At 41.3% G+C, this 17,990-nt stretch overlaps 1 protein-coding gene across 9 annotated transcripts in view; it reads right to left on the bottom strand.

Annotated features, from left to right (window-relative positions):
* TANC1 (tetratricopeptide repeat, ankyrin repeat and coiled-coil containing 1) overlaps nt 1-17,990 on the bottom strand; it is a 57,759-nt gene that overhangs the window by 6,590 nt on the left and 33,179 nt on the right. For 8 of the 9 annotated variants that reach the window (XM_063401101.1, XM_063401108.1, XM_063401106.1 and 5 more), the window contains 15 exons: nt 17,605-17,794; nt 13,928-14,185; nt 13,225-13,344; nt 11,929-12,210; nt 10,901-11,055; nt 9,834-10,065; nt 8,696-8,862; nt 6,971-7,578; nt 5,526-5,634; nt 5,195-5,317; nt 4,138-4,374; nt 3,342-3,527; nt 2,418-2,496; nt 942-1,075; nt 79-202 (listed from right to left, as the gene is read on the bottom strand). In XM_063401101.1, coding sequence (XP_063257171.1) covers nt 79-202; nt 942-1,075; nt 2,418-2,496; nt 3,342-3,527; nt 4,138-4,374; nt 5,195-5,317; nt 5,526-5,634; nt 6,971-7,578; nt 8,696-8,862; nt 9,834-10,065; nt 10,901-11,055; nt 11,929-12,210; nt 13,225-13,344; nt 13,928-14,185; nt 17,605-17,794 — 3,004 coding nt within the window. The remainder of the gene's footprint in view (nt 1-78; nt 203-941; nt 1,076-2,417; nt 2,497-3,341; nt 3,528-4,137; nt 4,375-5,194; nt 5,318-5,525; nt 5,635-6,970; nt 7,579-8,695; nt 8,863-9,833; nt 10,066-10,900; nt 11,056-11,928; nt 12,211-13,224; nt 13,345-13,927; nt 14,186-17,604; nt 17,795-17,990) is intronic. The other variant, XM_063401105.1, reaches the window with a different exon arrangement.

The raw sequence follows: 17,990 nt of genomic DNA, 5'->3' as shown, positions 1-17,990 counted from the left end.
TCAGGTTAAACGGAAAAATTGCTTCACTCACTCAGATGCAATCCCTGGTGCAGCTGTAATCTGCTATTTATTTTCTACCTTCAGAAAGGAGAAATTCCACAGTGCTCAGATGTCCTTCACAGGAAGCCACCATCAATGGTGTCCGGCCTTGCTTGTCACTTAAATTCACATCAGCCCCATGCTCCACTAGCAGTTTAGCAATCTGAAACAGAAAATATCAATTTCAAAGTATATTCATTCCTTGCACCAGTGGGGGGTTAGATTTGGTATTAGGAGAATTTCTTCTCAAGTGCTGTCCAGCCCTGGCACAGGGGCAGGGATGGAATTCCCATCTTCCACATCCCTGAAGGGATTTAAAAGCCACATGGTTGTAACACTTCAGGACATGGGTTACTGCTGGCCTTGGCAGTGCTGGGGAACAGCTGGACTTGATGGTCTTGGAGGGCTTTTCCAATCTTACCAACTCTATGATTTTATGAAATTGGCAGATTGAGATTTCAGCCTTAATGTCATGAACTTTTAAAAAAGAGGACTAAGGTGGTATTTATGGCAACCACTGAGAAATTCTATGTAGCTCAAACCCAGACTGCGTTTCAAGGCCTCCTGACAGGGGCCAGCAGGAGGAAGGCTTCTGAATCCAAGGTTCTCTCTCTGCACAGCAGCAGTATAAAAGATCTGAAATCACCTCTGATCTCAGTCTAGGAAATAAAATATTTTAACTCATGTTATTTTGCAGGTATATTGTAACTAAGACTGTTGCGAGCCCAGTGTGCTTTTTAAGTTATTTCAAGGGATACAAAGGGTTTGGAAGTGAAGCTTCAGAGCACATCCCTCTGAAGCAGATGCAAACGTATTAGAAAAGTGACCCTAATTATTTTCAAAACTAGAGACGGGAGGAATCAGGGAGCACCTCCCAAAGGATCCCCAGAGCTGTGCCAGACCTGCCAGTGGCCGTGCCGGACGGCGCAGAGGAGCGGGGGAGCGCCTCTCCTGCTGGCTCTGCTCACGGCCGCTCCGTGCCCCAGGAGTAACTTGCACACCTCCAGCTTCCCTCTTCCTGCAGCAGCTGTCAGTGCTAGAGAAAGCATTGGCATCAACATCAGCTCTTGGCTTATTGGCCTTTGGACACATGCACAATATGTGAGTGTTACTGAATCCCCATCCTTTCAGCTTTTCACTCTGACACTTACTGAAAGCTGAAAAGAAAAAAAAAAAGAAAATACTTTCCCCATTATGATTTTTCTCCCTCTTCTATTTTGGTCATATTGTGTTTTAAACAGAACTTGAAATTTAAGTTCTGTTGTTTGTGTTGAAGCCTCACCAATCATGCCACCAGTGTTTAGAAAATGAGTTCATGTGTGACTTATGCAAACATCAGCCAAGAACTTGCTCCTCCAGTTTCTAATGCCTAATAACTTGCATTTTCTACTAAGAAGTGGGTCAAATTGTGAATTTTTAGCATTTCCAAACATGATCCAGTAGATTTTTTTCTAAATTCCAGTGAATGCTGAAAGTAAAGAAAATTATACACACTGCAGGAAGAAGTAAATTTTTCTTTTTTAGCACTACTTACCCATTCCCTCCTCAGCTGATGAAACTACACTGTATTGCAGTTATAACAACTGTTTAGAGCAACAGGTGGAAAGTAACTCTTATGGATATCAATACTACAAGCAAAAGAGTTGAGTCTTGTTCAAAAATCCTCCTTTTAGGGAGTTCACTTCCTCAGTGAGTGAAGATTCCCAATGTATTATGCAAAGATTTCAATAAAAAACACTGACAGGAAAATACTGAAGAACAAAATTAATTTAGAAACAGATGTATGGCTTTTAGAATTCAGTGGATTTTGAACAAGGGTTTTGTACACGTGTAGGAATGAAGCACATTTGCTTGTCTAGGATGTGGGAGGCCACTGATGATCATCCCAGTGCTGTTCCCATGGAACAGAGGTGCCACTCAAGGCACGCCAGGGAGCTGCAGTGCAGGCACCACAGTCTGCCTTAAAAACTACACTTGGCCTTTCCCTGATGTCCAAAGACAGGTCTCTTCCACTGCCTAATTAGAACAAACGAGGCTATGGCCCAGCATTTTGTGAAAACTGATAATATTTAAACAAAGGTTCTCAGACAGAGAATCCCATAAAATTCCACACTGAAACTTAAGCACTGTATTTCCACAATTTTCCATTTTGTTAGAAAGTCACTAATTTACAATAATTATAAAATAGTTCTTCTGTTTTAATACTTGAAATGAATAGATTAGTAAGTTAAAACTATACTTATAAACTGCATTTTACTATTAAAACTGGTATTTTTCATTATTTTTATTATAGAAAATTATATTTTAAAAGTAAAATTAAAAACTCTTTATTCTTAAATCAGCAAGTCTAATTAGGAAACACACGGGAAGAGAAATACCTGTTTCTCCCCACAAGGCATCAGTGTCATTGATGTCCATGTCATGGTGTTTTTCAAGTGTCAAGAGGTAATGAACCACCTGCCAGAAACAGTGAGCAGAGATGTGCTGAGGCTCAAGAGCATCAGTTGTCACTTGTATGATACAGCAAGGGGGAGAAGATGCAAAACAAGTGAGAGTGCTTCTCTCTCAGTGCATAGAATCAATAGAAAAGAAAATCAGTACTGCTCAAAACTCTTGATCTTACAGCAATTTAAAAATAGATTTAAAAGAAGTAAATATTGAAACAGCTTTATTGAAGAGATTTTGCTTCCACTTTGGTACTTCTCTTAACTACATAACTAAGTTCCCTAGCCTCATCTAGGGAACTTAGTTAACTTTACTTACCCATTACTTTTCTATCAAGGTTACAGTTTATTTTCCCAATGAACAGAAGACATACTTGTATTACCTAAATAGCTAAAGCATTTAAACTACTTCTTATGTGTTTATTTAGTGTTCCTTCCCAAATTTCTGTCTAAAGTGACACTGAGCTGAAGTCTGTAAGTTGACAGGTGCATCAAGCTCAAAACTGAAGCCTGTGCAACTGCATGCCATGAAAAATGGGAAGAAAAAATTCAACCTGAATAGAAACATACTTGGGTGGATCAGTGATACAGAAAATCATCACCACCACTAGAGATTTAGGACTACTTCCAAGAACAGAGAGGAGAAAGTAGACAGAAAATGACATACAAACAAATCCTGAAGCAAACTGTATTATCAGACACTCAGCTGGAGCGTTTAAACCAGCTGCTAATACATACTACAATAAATATCACAAGTGCCAACAATTCTTCCCAAGCCTCTTTTGAAAACAGCTGCAAGCACTGTTGTACAGTTGTGATGATTTCAAACAGAAAACAGTACCTGAATTCCCAACCCACCTGGCAGTGTCCCATGCTGGCAGCTGCAGTGAGAGCTTGTTGCAGTGCCTGGTGCTTCCTCAGGGAATCCTGTTCTCGGGAGGGAGGCACCCAAACCAGGCTGAGCAAGAACTCCAGGATCCCGCAGTGTCCCCTCAGTGCGCTATGGACCAAAGCACACTGGCCCTTCTTGTCTGCAAGGTCAACCTGAAGGGGAAAAGGACATGCCTGAGGTTAAAAGATGCAGGGAACAGCAGTGGAGAGGAGACGCTTCAGGGCACTGCGAGAGAGCAGCTCTCCCTCCTGAGCTCCAGGACAAAGGGGAACATCTGGGGAATTACAGGCCCAACAGCCACACCTGGGCAGCTTGGAAGGGGATGGAAAAACTAATCCTGGAGAACACTGCCAAACACAGGAGGGACAAGGTGAGCAGGACCAGTCAGCCTGGGCTTGCCCAGGGGAGATCATGCTTAGCCTGCTGGACAGTCAGCAGCTCTGAGGGGACCAGAGGGTGGTTGAGGAGAGCTGGGGATGCCTTTGACCTCGACTTTAGAGGTCTCCAACACTCTCAGTAACAGGCACTGACAAGGTGATGACAACAGGTTGTGAAAGTGCAGTGAGGGCACCTAAAACTTGCTGAACAGCTCTGCCAGAGGGTTGTGACCAGTGGCACATGCAAAATGCTTCATGGAAGTCTGGACTCACCCCTCAAGCCTGTGCCTGATAAATATATACTTAAGTAATCAACAACAGCTTTTTTAGGCCTTTGTATGACTCTTGTGACCGCAGGCTTGGCAGTCTCTGTGCACCAGCTTACCTTTGCACCTTTTCTGCACAGCAGTGACACGATGTTCATGTGACCTGCAGCGGCTGCGTAACTAAGGGCTGTCATCCCGTTTTCTGCAGTTCCATCAACAGCAGCCCCAAACTCGAGTAAAAGAGTGACCACTTCTTCGTGCCCAAGGTGCGACTGAACGCACAGCACTGGGGCATTATTCAGGACTTCAGTCCTGTAATTTACATTTGCTCCTGCCAAAATCAGCAGCCGACTCACCTAAAATTTAATTTAAACAAAACAATGGTTTTCCTCAGGTTTGTCTGAATTTGATATCTTGATCAGATATTCATTTGTTACACCCTAATTTTGATGCAGATTTTATTGCCAGCCATATACTTTAACTCATATATAGCAATATACTAGTTTAAAAATCTTCTCTTAGTAAATATATTATTGTATTACTGAGCACTGCACTCCCAAGAGAATACTTGTCTCGGCCCTGAAACTCACTTCTCATCACAACTGCATGTCTGACCTGCTGCTACTCTGCTGCAACTACCTCAATTAAAAGAGAACCAGGCTGCATAAAAAGAAAATCTCAAACAAATGGCCAGAGCATGCACGGGTGTGTTTATCTACACACAAATTTCCAGTCAAAAGCCTTAGCAGTTGTCTCAAATTCCAACTGACTGACTTGGATTTTACTATCCGTCATCTGGGGATTCAAATCACAGTGCAAAGTTGTGATATTTTAAATCCTTTCTTCTCAAAGTATTTCCCCTTTTTACAATTCACACTTTCCCACAGAAGCAAAGAGCGCTGAGCTCTGCCCAGCAAGGCCACGTGAGACACCTAACCCCGAAAATGCACCCACACGCTCACCTGTGTGAGGGAAAGGAAAGACCCTTCTTGCCATCAGCACTATCAAGGAAAACTGATTTGAACTTTAGCAAACAGAAGTACAGGAAGGCTTGTCACAAACGAGTTCAGATCCAGGTGCTCTTCTGCTGAAGGGCTACACTGACTTCAGCATGCCCCTGCCCCTGCCAGCCAGTGCCAAGCAGTGCTGGCTGTACAGCCCTGCTGATGCTCTTACCTTCACGTTGGGTGTGTAGATGTTTCTCAGGGAAGCCAGGGCTGTAGACAGTCCATCAGTACTATAACCAATCCACAAGGCTTGGAGATGACTGGAAGAAATTCCAGTCCTTTTACTGAGCCCCTAACAGAAATGATATAACAGGAAATCTCTCTATAGAATTAGAAATCCTATTTTAATCTACAACTCAGTATAAAAAGAAATAAAATCTGGATCAATAACACTACTAAATATTTTGCATAAGCTCCCAACAAATTATTCAAGCAAGTCAGAGGAGAATCTCTACGATGTGTTCATATAAATAGGTCATGAAGCCTACTTCAAGTTTTACCTTGAAAATATGAGCTTTAAGTATATGATGGCCAAGTTCCATTGTTTGTTGGCGGTTTAACTTTCCCTCCTGCCGAGAAAACATGAATGCCAGTAGAGCATGTCCATTCCTAATAAAAAGGATTTAGGGAAAACCACTTTTATAACTGTATTTCAGTAAATATTCTAACATGTCTTTATGCCTGTTGTAACAGTTCAACTTGTCAGACTACTGAAACATACCATGACATCTAAACAAAATTCTTTCCATAATGAAATAATGCAAAATGCAAACCAGCAAATTCTGAAGATGAAACACTCCTGGTATTTATTTCTGTTCTGTCCCCTCACAGGGGGCCTGTGTCAGCTTTGAAGTGGTTTACATACTATTCCCTTTTGCATTCTCAGAGCCACAAACTGCAGGCATCTCAGACAGAAGCCAATCCTTTTAGAAGATCTGAATACTTGCAAAATTTGGGAGAAAACATGTATGTAGTAACTCTACACCTCCATTAGTGGTGGTCAGCGTTCCAGGAAACAGTAAGAGTGGCACAACCCTGCGAAAACAAGGCTACCATGTACTATTGTTAATCAGACCATACACTGGAACTGGGCAATTACCCATATGCTAGCTGGACTCTTCAGCTGAGGGGGAAGTTGTGAGAAGGGACTTCTCACCTCATCTTCAGGCATTTCTGAACAGAACTTTCCACAATCAGAAGCTTTACCTGGGCCCAGGCAGCCCTCACTGCTGCTGGGGCAAGCACTGGGAGTTCCCAGCATGGTGGGACCAGGGCTCCACAAGGCTGCAACTCCTCAGTCCCACCTACAGAACTGGTTCTGTTACAGCCACTTGAAAGCTCAGACAAGTCTTGGGCTGGTAATAATTTTAAATGTCAGCATTATTTATTCTTTTGTAAAACCCAAAAGCTGTAAACCCCAAGGAACACAGAAAAAAAAATAATGGGGAGCCGAATGTGAGAACACGACGAACAGTAACAGCCACTGTCTCCAACTCAGCCAACTCTGGCTCTCCAGGTCACAGGAAGTGAGACTGAACAAACTGAAACAATGCCAGCAGGATATAATTACAGCACAGAATGTCTCAATATTTTTATGTTTAAGAAAGCCCAAATGATCTGTTCCTTCTATTCCTGCACTCTACATTACATAGACAAGGTGCTGCTGCATGGGATTCTCAACAATTTTGCTGTGTTAGTAACAATATAGCACTCTCATTTCTCCATGAAGGTAGCAAAGACAGATGCAAACTTCTGACTTCTATAGAGTCAATTATGCATTGTAAACTTTGAATCTTAAGTCACTTTACCTCTAAATATATGTTTTCATTCTGAAAAAATTAGGTGTACTTGTATTTTAACATTGCTCTTTCACCAACTATTGCAATCAAATATACAAACCCTAATTTTGGTTACTTGAACATGAATTACTGCAGTTTTAATTTACCTTGGCTCACATAAGAAGTCAGTATTTTCACCTTCTGCTCTCCAGACAAGCCATTCCCTGAAGGAAGGATGGCAGAACATGCGTGTTTTGTCACGTCTTTTGATGAGAAAACACGAAAGGGCTTCCATCCTCTGGCTGAAGTCTTCCCACTGCTGTTCACTGTTTATTTGTCCTGCATTAATAGCCTGGAAAATCTGGTCATCTGTCATGGGATGCAGGGATGCCAGTGCCACATTCAATATGGGCTGAGCTCGCTCAAAAGCAGAGTTTGTCATGAACTTCATATTACACTGCAGTAAGTACAGCTCTGACAGAGACACAGGAACAACCTTGTAGCTTGCACTTTTGATTACTAAATGACCTTTTTGGAAAAGATCCAGAGTGAGTTTCAAATAGAGATAAGATCCCAGGCTTCTCATGATCAGGTGGTTACTCACTTTCCCAATTGTAGCTGCATCAGCTTTTCCATTTAAAGATATGTTGTTTATAATTTCCTGACTGTTATTAATTCTGTACTGAATATAAGCATTCAAATCATTGTGAATTCCTTTGTTGTCTGGAAAATTGTCCAGGGATATGGAGACAAATGGTAGTGAACTCACCACTTCCTGTGAGGAGAAAGGGCGGGGAAAAAACCAAAAAAAAACAAACCAGAGACATTTCAGTATTCCAGCACTGAGAACTCAACAACACATCTCTGCTACATTTCCCTTTTGTAGTGAGTACCAGATTAAAAAGGAATTCAGTATCCCTGAGATGGTTTTGCAAATATTGCCTCCTCATAAGAGGTAGAACAGTATTTCTACATTTCATCATTTTTCAGAGGAATGTCTCAAATATTTCAGTGACCAAACTCATCAACTGAAGGGGATGAGAAATGACCACTTCAAAGTTAAGGACATGGAAAACAGTTACCAGAATTGGACCTAAGACAGGCCAGGGAAAGGGGGAGGCAAAAGGCATGATCTATTAGACAGGAGTGTTTTATTAAGAAGTATCACAAATGACAAGAGAGAAAAGACTCCCCTTATCATTTCACCTTCCAGTAACAATGTACCATAAAGGTGCCATGCATGCATCCCCAGCCCCATCTGACTTCTAAAGTTTTACTTTAAAATTTCTTGAATTAAAGTTTGAGAACCAGAAACTTCTTACATGGAGTCATATACTAGAAAGGTTTAACAAACATCTCCAGACTTTCACAACACAAAAAGAAACTCTATTCCACTTTATGTAATTAAATGGATTTCAAAAAGCTGCACTTTCAGACTAGTGAGATGTTTAAGCAAAGAAACTCTTCTCCAGTCTCCAGAGAGAGAACAGTCCCTGCTACAGAAATCCCTTCTTAAACTGAAAAATTTATTTGAGAAGTAACCCTTCGGCCAGTTAAACAGTTCTAGTGGTAAGAAGGCAGAGAAGAAATGACCTCTCGGAGGCTGTGCTGCACCTGCACCTTAACCCTGCGGGACAAGGAACAGACCCAAATTTCATCATTTCTGGTGTTACCAATTCTACTGACAGCTGCAATAAAGTGATTCCCAAGGGAAAAGGCCTCCAGTATTGTATCTTTGCACTGCAAATAACCATTTAACAAAGGAAAGAAGGAACAAATCCAAGAGATTTTGAGTTCCTCTAAACCCAGTACTTTTCATTATAATGCAGCTACACCAATATAAATGATCATTTGGTCTTTGAGTGTAAGAAAAGCATAAAAGCTGGTTTTACCTGGAAATTAGTTCTTATGGTCACAATGAGCTTCAGCCAGGGAGGAAACTTATAGATTATACTTGTGATAAATGAAGAAATTGTGTCACCATAATCAGGTTTATGAAATTCAGCATCATTTAAACCATCTACCAAAATTATGTAGTCTTCCTCAGGAATCTTCTGCTCTGAAATTTGAAAATAAAAAAGGAAAGGATAAAAATACACGCTCCTTTAAAGTGACACATCTTCATCCTCAAATTCCGTATGTCAAGAAACAAAAAATGTATCTTTATGCACACCAGTACATCTTACGGCATTTAAGCATTATTTAGGAGATTAAAAACAGTTTTAACAGGAATGATATACTCTGTTCATATGCAGGCAAAGCCCCCATTCTGCCATCGATCAGGTACCTGCTCAAGCTGGCATATGCTGGGAAGCAGCTGTTTTCAAGAGGAGTTTGCTAGGGTTTCATTAAATACAAAAATTATTTTGCTACATGCTTTCTTTTACACACTATACTTGAGCGAGTGGCTGTGTCAGATATCAGGAAAGGCTCTTCCCCCAGAGGGTGCTGGGCACTGCCCAGGCTCCCCAGGGAATGGGCACATTCCCAAAGCAGCCAGAGCTCCAGGAGCATTTGGACACTGCTCCCTGGGATGTACAGAGTGGGACTGCTGGGGTGTCTGTGAAGGGCCAAGAGCTGGACTGATGATCCTGGCGGGTCCTTTTCAGCTCAGGAGATTCTGTGATTGTTGGAAAACTGCCACATCCATTTCAAAAGCAAGCAAAACCCACATCCACTTTGCAGATGTTCAGGACCAGAAAATTGGAAATGATGTGACGAAACTCAAACACATCTTAAAACAAAATCCTTTAATGTGAAGACGCCAGCCTTAACCTAGAGCTAATAGGTGTCTTCCCATTTTCTAGCAAAAAAGTAAATATAAAGTTCTCATGACCTTTAATAAGTTTCACAGAATTTTAATTTAAACACGAATCAACTGTTCAAAACCCCTGCATTATTGTTACAAACAACTAGCACAATAAATGAATCCCTTTCTCCAGGAATGTTATGCTTTATTTATTTTTAACAATTTTCTCCACTCTTTATGCAGTTTAGATCCATTTCCAAGTCATTTTCTGTTTAACGTACCTCTCCTGAGGTTTGAAAGTGGCTCCAACACTCCCCTTTTAAAAGCTGCTGCTGGGTCCTGGACACAAGACCTCAGGCTCAGCATGCTCTGCAGGTGAGGCTCCCTGATGAGGAGGTCTCTGTATGCTGTTAACTGATGCGAGCGGCAAAGCAAGGCTGCCACGCTGTGCACAAACTCGGGCACCAGGCAGGTGTATGTGTTATCAGCCTGGCAGTAGTGATAAGCAACGACCTGCAGAATTACAAAGTAGAAAGCATTACCCTTTCAGAATTTTGGTTGGTTACTAGTTAGTGCAGTTATGATTAAAGTGTGATGAAATTTCTCTCTCCACTACAAAATCCTTTTCAGTGTTAGATCCCAGGCTGTAACAGTCTCTGACAGCCTGGCTCAAACACAGGGAGGAAGGCAATGAAATAGGTTTTTGACCTTGCAGGGCATGCAGAGAGGAAAAGAAATCAAAGTGCCAGATTCTGGCAGGAAAACAACAATTGGAGTTTGTGGCATTTGGATACAGTGGGTGAACAGCTAATTAACTGAGCACAAGAAAAGTAAACTGAGGGTTTGACTAGGTAACCTAGTAGCTATGGTTTAACAACACCAGGTCCCACACTGTAATGACCTAAGGACTAATTTGCTCATAAGGCAAAAGTAAATGACAGACAACTATTAAAGACATGCTTACATATGCAAATGGAGAAATATGACAACTGGCTTTATTCCGAGTATTCCAAAGCTGCCTATTACTTAAAAATACACCAGCTGAGCAGCTCCCTGTAGAACACACAGGGCCCATTTGGCAATGAAAGGATCCCAACCTCCCACACAAGACTGATGAGAAATTTTTAAGGTAACTCCTTCCAAGACCACCCAGGATTCAGGTGATCACCTGACAGGTACAAGGGGCAGGCAGTGATTTCACCAGCCAAACAGAGCCATCATGCAGAGGTGCCAGGCGCTGCCCTCTCCCAGCACTGCCCGCAGCCTCCCGGAGGCTCTGCAAAGCAAACCCAGCCCCAGGTTAGAGGGTTCTGACACACCGGACATCTCCTGGGAAGTGAAAACCCACCTTGGAAGCGAGGCGTCTCACAGAATCCCCTGCTGGAGTTTTGTATTCAGGAGTACCAGGACAAGCCAGAGTCCTCATTGTATCGGTGTCACCTGACAGAGGGGCACACAGGGGCACCTGGCTTAAGGGAATCTCCTGCCCGGAGTCACCACCTGCTTTCAAAGGGCAACAAATACAAGAGAGACCTAATTTGCTGATAGCAGATTGCTTTCTAGGACAACACCACAGATCATCCTACTGTGAGAGTAAAAATTGAAACTGAGCAATACCACTAACAAAAGAAGCCTCCAAGTAGTCTGATAAATACAGGTACACACTGGCAACTTCATGATTTTAAAACAACTCAACTGACTTTTAGATCAAAACAATAGAATTATTGAAAGCAAAACCATGCTGGATGTGAAGAGTTTCCTTCAGAAAATTACACATACAATGCCTCATTTAAACTAGTAGTTACTACATGACTGAACTCTTGGGAAATTTATCATTGCTATTATTATTACTAATAACATTTGAAGTGTCAGTTGGAGGAAAAGCAGTAATGACAGTCTCACCATCCTTCCAGTTAATGTAGGCACTGGACTGGTTTGGTGACAGGATGCTGTGGATCCCAGTAGAAGACAGAAGGAGTTTCTCCACAGCTTTATTATCACCTCTACAAAAATTCTATGGAAAGCATACACAGCGGGTACACAACAGGAAAGAAACACTCATTGCTCCCTTTCCAAATTGTGAGAGACAAAGCTGTGTCACATCCTCAGAGTTTGGGGTACACACTGTCTGACAAGAGGAAGAGATCCTGCACACTGCCTCCGTGTTACCACCTCTCTGATGGGCTGAGCCCACATCATGTCACGTTGAAGGTATTTGTCAGAACACAAAATTTTAATTCCTTCCTTTGCTCATTGGAAGAGAAAAGTGTTTACTAAAGATGTGCTCAGGTCTGACTACCTTAAGCCAAAAATGCAAATATGTGACTCCTGATGTCAGCACATTAACCCAGACCATGACCCAGAAAGGGAACATACTTTTAGGAGATGAACCTGGGCTGTTGGAGGCAATTTGTCTCATGCGACTTCCATGACAGCTGAGTGCCACCAGCCGTGAAATGACTGCAGTCTTCCCAAACCCCACACTTCCAGTAATGACTGCTCCCCTGCTCTCTGCTGGGTCAGGATTCTGCAGTTTTTCTTCTATGGTGTGAAACAGCCATTCTCTTCCAACAAACACTGAGTCTGTGGTTATGCTTGGCACCTCAAACAACAGCGGCTTCAGCAAAATGTCCTGAGGCTTATAGGGGAGGAAACGAGCTGAAAAGACATGTCAGGGAGGAAAGATTATTGGAAGAAACTTGACATGCAATCAAACAGCACGGTTTCAGAAGAAAACATAGTTTAGAAGCTTTGTTCCTATCAGCCATAATCAGACATTTTAGTGCTTTCACCATGAAAACAATAAAATCTGATTGCCTCAGTTCAGGTCATCTCCATAATTTTTGCATGAATTAAACTGTAGAGGAAAGAAGTTAAAGGTATCATGTATTTTTTTACAACTGATCTCGAGTTAGTAAGTTGTAGAATCCAAAAAGTTTTCTTAAAAATGCATTAATAATTCTACAAATGGGGAAGCACCATTTTTCAGTATAGAGTGAACTATGTGCTGAGCATCACAGTCTTAGGTCTTCAAATCTGTAAAGACATTTACAAAGAAACAGAAAACCGTACAACGAATAACATTTTTTCTGTTTAAAAAAGCCCCTTAAAGCAATACAAAAAAAATTACTGCCTTGTTTTTCTGTATTTTTCAAGTCACAGGATCAGTAGTTACACCTTTGATTACTTTGGTATATATATTCGAAAAACACCTGATGACTTAGGGAAGAATTTGTGTTTGGTTACATAAAATACATTAAAATTTACAGGAATAATAATATTCACCAATAATATGCTCTGAAGATTCATTAGCTAAGTGTAATGTTACACAACTTCTGTTTCAGCAATGACCTATGACTGTGAAAAGCCATAAATGGAAGAGGGCAGCACAGTGGCTACACATGATCCTTAGGATCAGTTTTACTAGGAGTTCACTTAAATTTTTCTGCCTTTAATTGTTATTGGTTGTAACAGACACACACACATTCCACCTCTAAACCACAGCACTGTGCAGGAAAAAGTGTAAGCAAGCATCCTGTTGGCAAACATTGCCAGGGGCACTGCCCAGCAACGCTGTGGGACAGGGCTGTTCCCAGAGCACCCACACTCCAAACTGCTGAGGAGGGTGTGACTGTAGCAGACAGACGCAGCTGTGAATGTCTCTGCCTTTACCTTCCTGCTGCACTCTTCCGCCAGCGGTGTTGTGCCAAGGTAAGCGAATTGAAGTTCGTAACGGAGTATTTCTTTGTCCATCCAAGTAACTCAAATCTTCCAATTTGGTTGAACTTGTTGCTAGAGTATTAAAGAACTGAAGCTTATTTTTCTCTCAACACAAGTTACAAAGAACGTTATTATTTATTACAGTCCTTCATTCACATGTTACTTACAGAGAAGTTTTTCTAGACAGTGGTAACAAAGTAATTAATGTTCTAACATTTACAAAATGCATTTCAATCAAGTTCACTAAAGATTTCATTGGGTTTTTCCCTGTTTAAATGGCCCTCAGTTCTCCCATTGAAACAGTTTCCTTTTCTTACTGTGGGAACAACCACATCAGCAAGGTCAGCAGTGTTGGAACAGGCTGGGGTATAACCTGCTAACACACTACCCGCCACCAGGCAGAGTCCTGGAATAACTGATGGACTTCTGAAGTGTTTCAAACGTCCTGACCTAACCAGTATCTACAAAAAAGTATGGTAACAGCCTTCTGGATGACAGTTTTAAACACCTTAGGTAATGCTCATCTATTCAGTTCAGAACATGGGCTTTTTTTCTTTTTATCCTACAGAGATACTTATTATACTAACAACAGAAAGATTCAAAAGAAATGTCCTATCATTAAGAACACGCTTGGGTTTTGACCTCAGGACTTTACCTGCAACAGAGTTTGGACGGGGCATTATTAAGGAGGCAGAACTCTGAGCGTAAGGAAGAGGACCCTCTCCTGCGGGTACTTCTTTTGGCAAACTCTCAGAAGATCCAATGGCTTCCTCTTCTGCAACTGGTGAACAATTATCTGTTCTTCGATCACGGCTAATGCCTTGGTGTTTTCCAGCTCTGAGACTCCCATCTTTACTCCATTCTAAGCTGGATCCACTGCGATCATCATTTTCTGATGAACTTGTTATAGTGGCTTAAAAAAGAGGGAAAAGAACCGAGTCAGAGGAATAGGGCACACATATTAGAATTTTCATTCTCAAATGGCACTGTGAAACAAATTACAAAAAATTCAGTGCTGTTCACAGGTTTGTCTCACCTAAAATACATAATCACGTCCTGATGACAGTCAGCCACACAGACATATACCTGGCAATACAAACTAATCTTGATAGAAACCTTCCAGCAAGTAAGCTATTTACTGCTCCTTTACTGCACCTACTACATTTCACTGTCAGAAACAGCAAACAGGAGTAGATGCCTGATGAATCAGAACCAGTAGAGTATATTAATAAAACTTCAGATTATATTAAACATACTGATTTATGTTTTTAAAGAGTGCTGCAGTATAAAGCAGAGGGTCAAATAAAGGCTCGGGGGGAAAGGAGGCTTTTCCTGCTATGAAGGTTTCATATGCTAGGCAATAAGCAACACAGACCTAGAGAGACCCTCAGCCACAAGGCAGCTAAGGTGGTTTTTTTACAGAGGAACAGTGGCTGCTGCTGCTGCAGCGACTCCCTTGATGAGAGGCAGCACCAGCTGCGCTACCCAGGGGGATCCACGTGTTCCAGTGCGGCCGCTGAGGGTTACCAGGCTGCCTCCACTTGGCTGAGATCGTATTTAATCAAGGCCTCCTGCAATAATGTGAAGACTTCATATTCCTCAAGACCTGCTTAAGTAATGTTTGATAAAACTATGCTAACCTCCTTGCCCAGTTAGGAACACTCTGCAGATATATACCTTTTTGTATGACTAATACTGAAACTACTGTTTAATTTACAAGTTTTTAAATTACTTACACTAAACTCTCATAAAATAACTGAACAACAAATATTTAGTAAAGGTTAAGCCAACACTCAATGCATCTTGTGCACTTTAAAGCAACAGAGGAAAATACAATATAGGATGAAAAGGCATCAGGATGAAAAAACCCTAAAATTAAATAAGAAATTAAAACCAAATAAAATGAAATAAAAAATTTAAAAAATTAAAATAAAATTAAAATAAAAAATAATTAAAAATAAAATAAATATAAAATAAAAAAAAATTATTTTAAATAAATAAATAAATAAAAATTAAAAAATTAAAAAATTAAAAAAAAAAGAAAAAAGAAAAAAGAAAGTAAAATCACTACCAGTTCAAACTATAATATCTGTGTGAACTCTGGGTCCTTCCCAGGCTACCAATTCAAAAGCCAAAGCCATATTTGTGGTTATTCTACACTCAACTGGCCTATTCCTTAAAGAAAACATTCCAGCATACTGGGCTGCTAACAAAATGCAACCACAGGGGAAGGACCAACAGTCAGGGAAGGACCAACTGTTCTTCCACACCACCCGCACTGCAGCTGTGCAGGGTGGTCAGGTACTTGTACAACTCTGCGTTCCCCCAGCTTAGGCTCACATTTCCAAGAAACAGAACATTGGATGCTTCAATTCAACAGCTCGGATTCTAAGAAATACCAATAATATGACATACAATTTAGAGGCAGTAGAAGAAAAAATCCCAACTTTCCAAGTATTCCATTAATCTTTGCACACTCTTAGACTGTACTTCCATATGACGAATTTACTTTATTTTTATTGTTGTGTCAAACAAATCTGGCTCCTCTTGAAGTATGTAATCTTTAGAACTTTGATTCCTCTTGGAGTGAAATGGAGCTCCAGGAAATCTAGCTGCTCAAGATTTCCATTCTGACACAGAAGCAAGGATCCAGCAAAGCTTTTATTTTGGCCAGCAGCCCAGTCTTTTCTCCTGCTTAGCTCCTTGCTGAAGTTTAAAACCTGCCTTTACTACTATCACATCAAATTCAACAGAAGCAAAGAAGAATTCAGCTACAGCAGTAAAATACTGGAAAGCTAAACTAAACCTCAACTGTAAGTAAAAAAGAGGAAAGGGGAGAAAAGATGGATTTCCCATCAGGTCTGCTGGTCTGGAAGACATAGCGGGAGTAGAAATACAAAGGAGGCCCACGTAAGTAGCATGAAAGAGCAAGATATTTTTATGGCTGGATGAACTCTGTCAAAGACATTAGAAAACATATCCTTCCTAAACATAATTTAAAATGCACATGTGCTAATAACAAATTTGAATGCAGAGACATACTTGTATACAAAAACCAAAAGCACAGGTCACGTATCAGAAAGGTGCCTCTTCTTGGTTTGATGCCTTTAGAGACGTAAGGGGTGCTGCCAAGAGACAGGGGTTGTTTAAATTCTCCTGGAACTTGAGACACAAACAGCAGCTCTGCAGAGGAGCAGCAGATGATCTCCACGCAGCCCTGCAGCCATGAACCACACGTACTTGACTGGAGGAGCCACCAGGAAGCTCCCCCTGCTCTTGCACTTGTACACTCATCCCTCCTTTTCAGGAGTTCAATAACCAATTCTCATCACTGTTCTAAAATACTTTCTTTAAAATGTTGGTACTTACAAGGTTATACAGTGATGATACTGTCATGCCAGTACACTATTTTAAACAATCATGAGGCCATTCTGACATTATTTAGAGCATGGACATACTCTTGGGCTATTTCAAGCTTGTCAAGCATGGCTAGTGTGTTCATATCTACATTTGTGCTCTTTTTCCAAAAGCAACAATTCTGATGTATTGTTTCCTTTACATCAGGATGTTCATGCTATCTCAAAACTCAATCTTATTCCATGTATCAATCTGACATGGAGTGAGTACACAAGATCATTTACTTCAACTGAAACACTTAAGTTTTATACAGGAGTTTTTTGACCCATGACAAACAATATCTCTTAGGGTAACTGACCAGTAAAAATGATTTATACCCAGCTGGCTGGTACAAGGGCTGTGAGGGTGCCTGCCTCCAACGGTCACAGACTCCCCACACAAGATGCACATTTACTCTCAATGCAGCCATCTCTCAAAGGAGGATCACACAATTTAATTTCTCCCACAATGCCCCATTTTAGCTTCACTTTCATGCCAATTACTCAAAAGTCTGCACTTTTTCTAAACAGTTTGATTTAGGCTAGTCTCATAAGAAATCACATCAATTTTTGTTTCCTCAGCTGGAAATTAAATCAACTTCATGCCCTGCTGTGCTTCACCATTATTAAAAGTATTGTTAAGACCTCTGGAATGGAAAATAAAAAAGGCATAAGAAAACAAGGAATGGAGAAAAACAGAGGAAATTGATTATTTCAAAGGAAAAAGTGGAGAAATTAGAATTGCACCAGGAAAACAAAAGAAGAGAAACGCACACATAACAGCAGCTGTTATAGCCAAAACCAGGATTTCAATCTTCCAAAACGGGATCCATAGACAGTGTAAAATCAAACATGGTGACACAAAGCAGGTGCTCAGAGTTGCACAATTAAGAGGAAAGTAATTTCTACTACGTGCAGCACTGAAGACGACGCTCACCTATAATGCCACTGTCCTTGCTCTCCAGGGTGGAGCTGGGGGTGCTGATGGTGCCGCAGGGGCTGCCCTTGCCGGCCGCCGCTTTGCCCGCACAGCTGTTGAGGGTGGAGCAGGGGCTGTCGGTGCTGGGCGATGTCGTGCTGCTGGTGAGGGTGGAACAGGGGCTCACTCCTTGGCTGGCGACCGCACACTGCCGGGGAAGAGCAAGAAACACTCGCTGCACAGCAGGCAGGACCCTGCTGGGCTCACAGCTAGAGGCCTCGAGCTGAGGCAGAGTAAGAGCAGAGAGAAGAGCCCATCTTTCAAGCAAAAACTTCAAGAAGTGAGAGCTTTGTCTAGACTAGGAATCTCAATCTTTCATACTACTCTTGAAAAGTAACTGCTGA

The sequence above is a fragment of the Prinia subflava genome, chromosome 6 (genome assembly GCF_021018805.1).
Source record: "Prinia subflava isolate CZ2003 ecotype Zambia chromosome 6, Cam_Psub_1.2, whole genome shotgun sequence".
Taxonomy (NCBI): domain Eukaryota; kingdom Metazoa; phylum Chordata; class Aves; order Passeriformes; family Cisticolidae; genus Prinia; species Prinia subflava.
The sequence above is the reverse complement of the archived record's forward strand: the minus strand, read 5'-3'. Positions and strand labels throughout refer to the sequence as shown.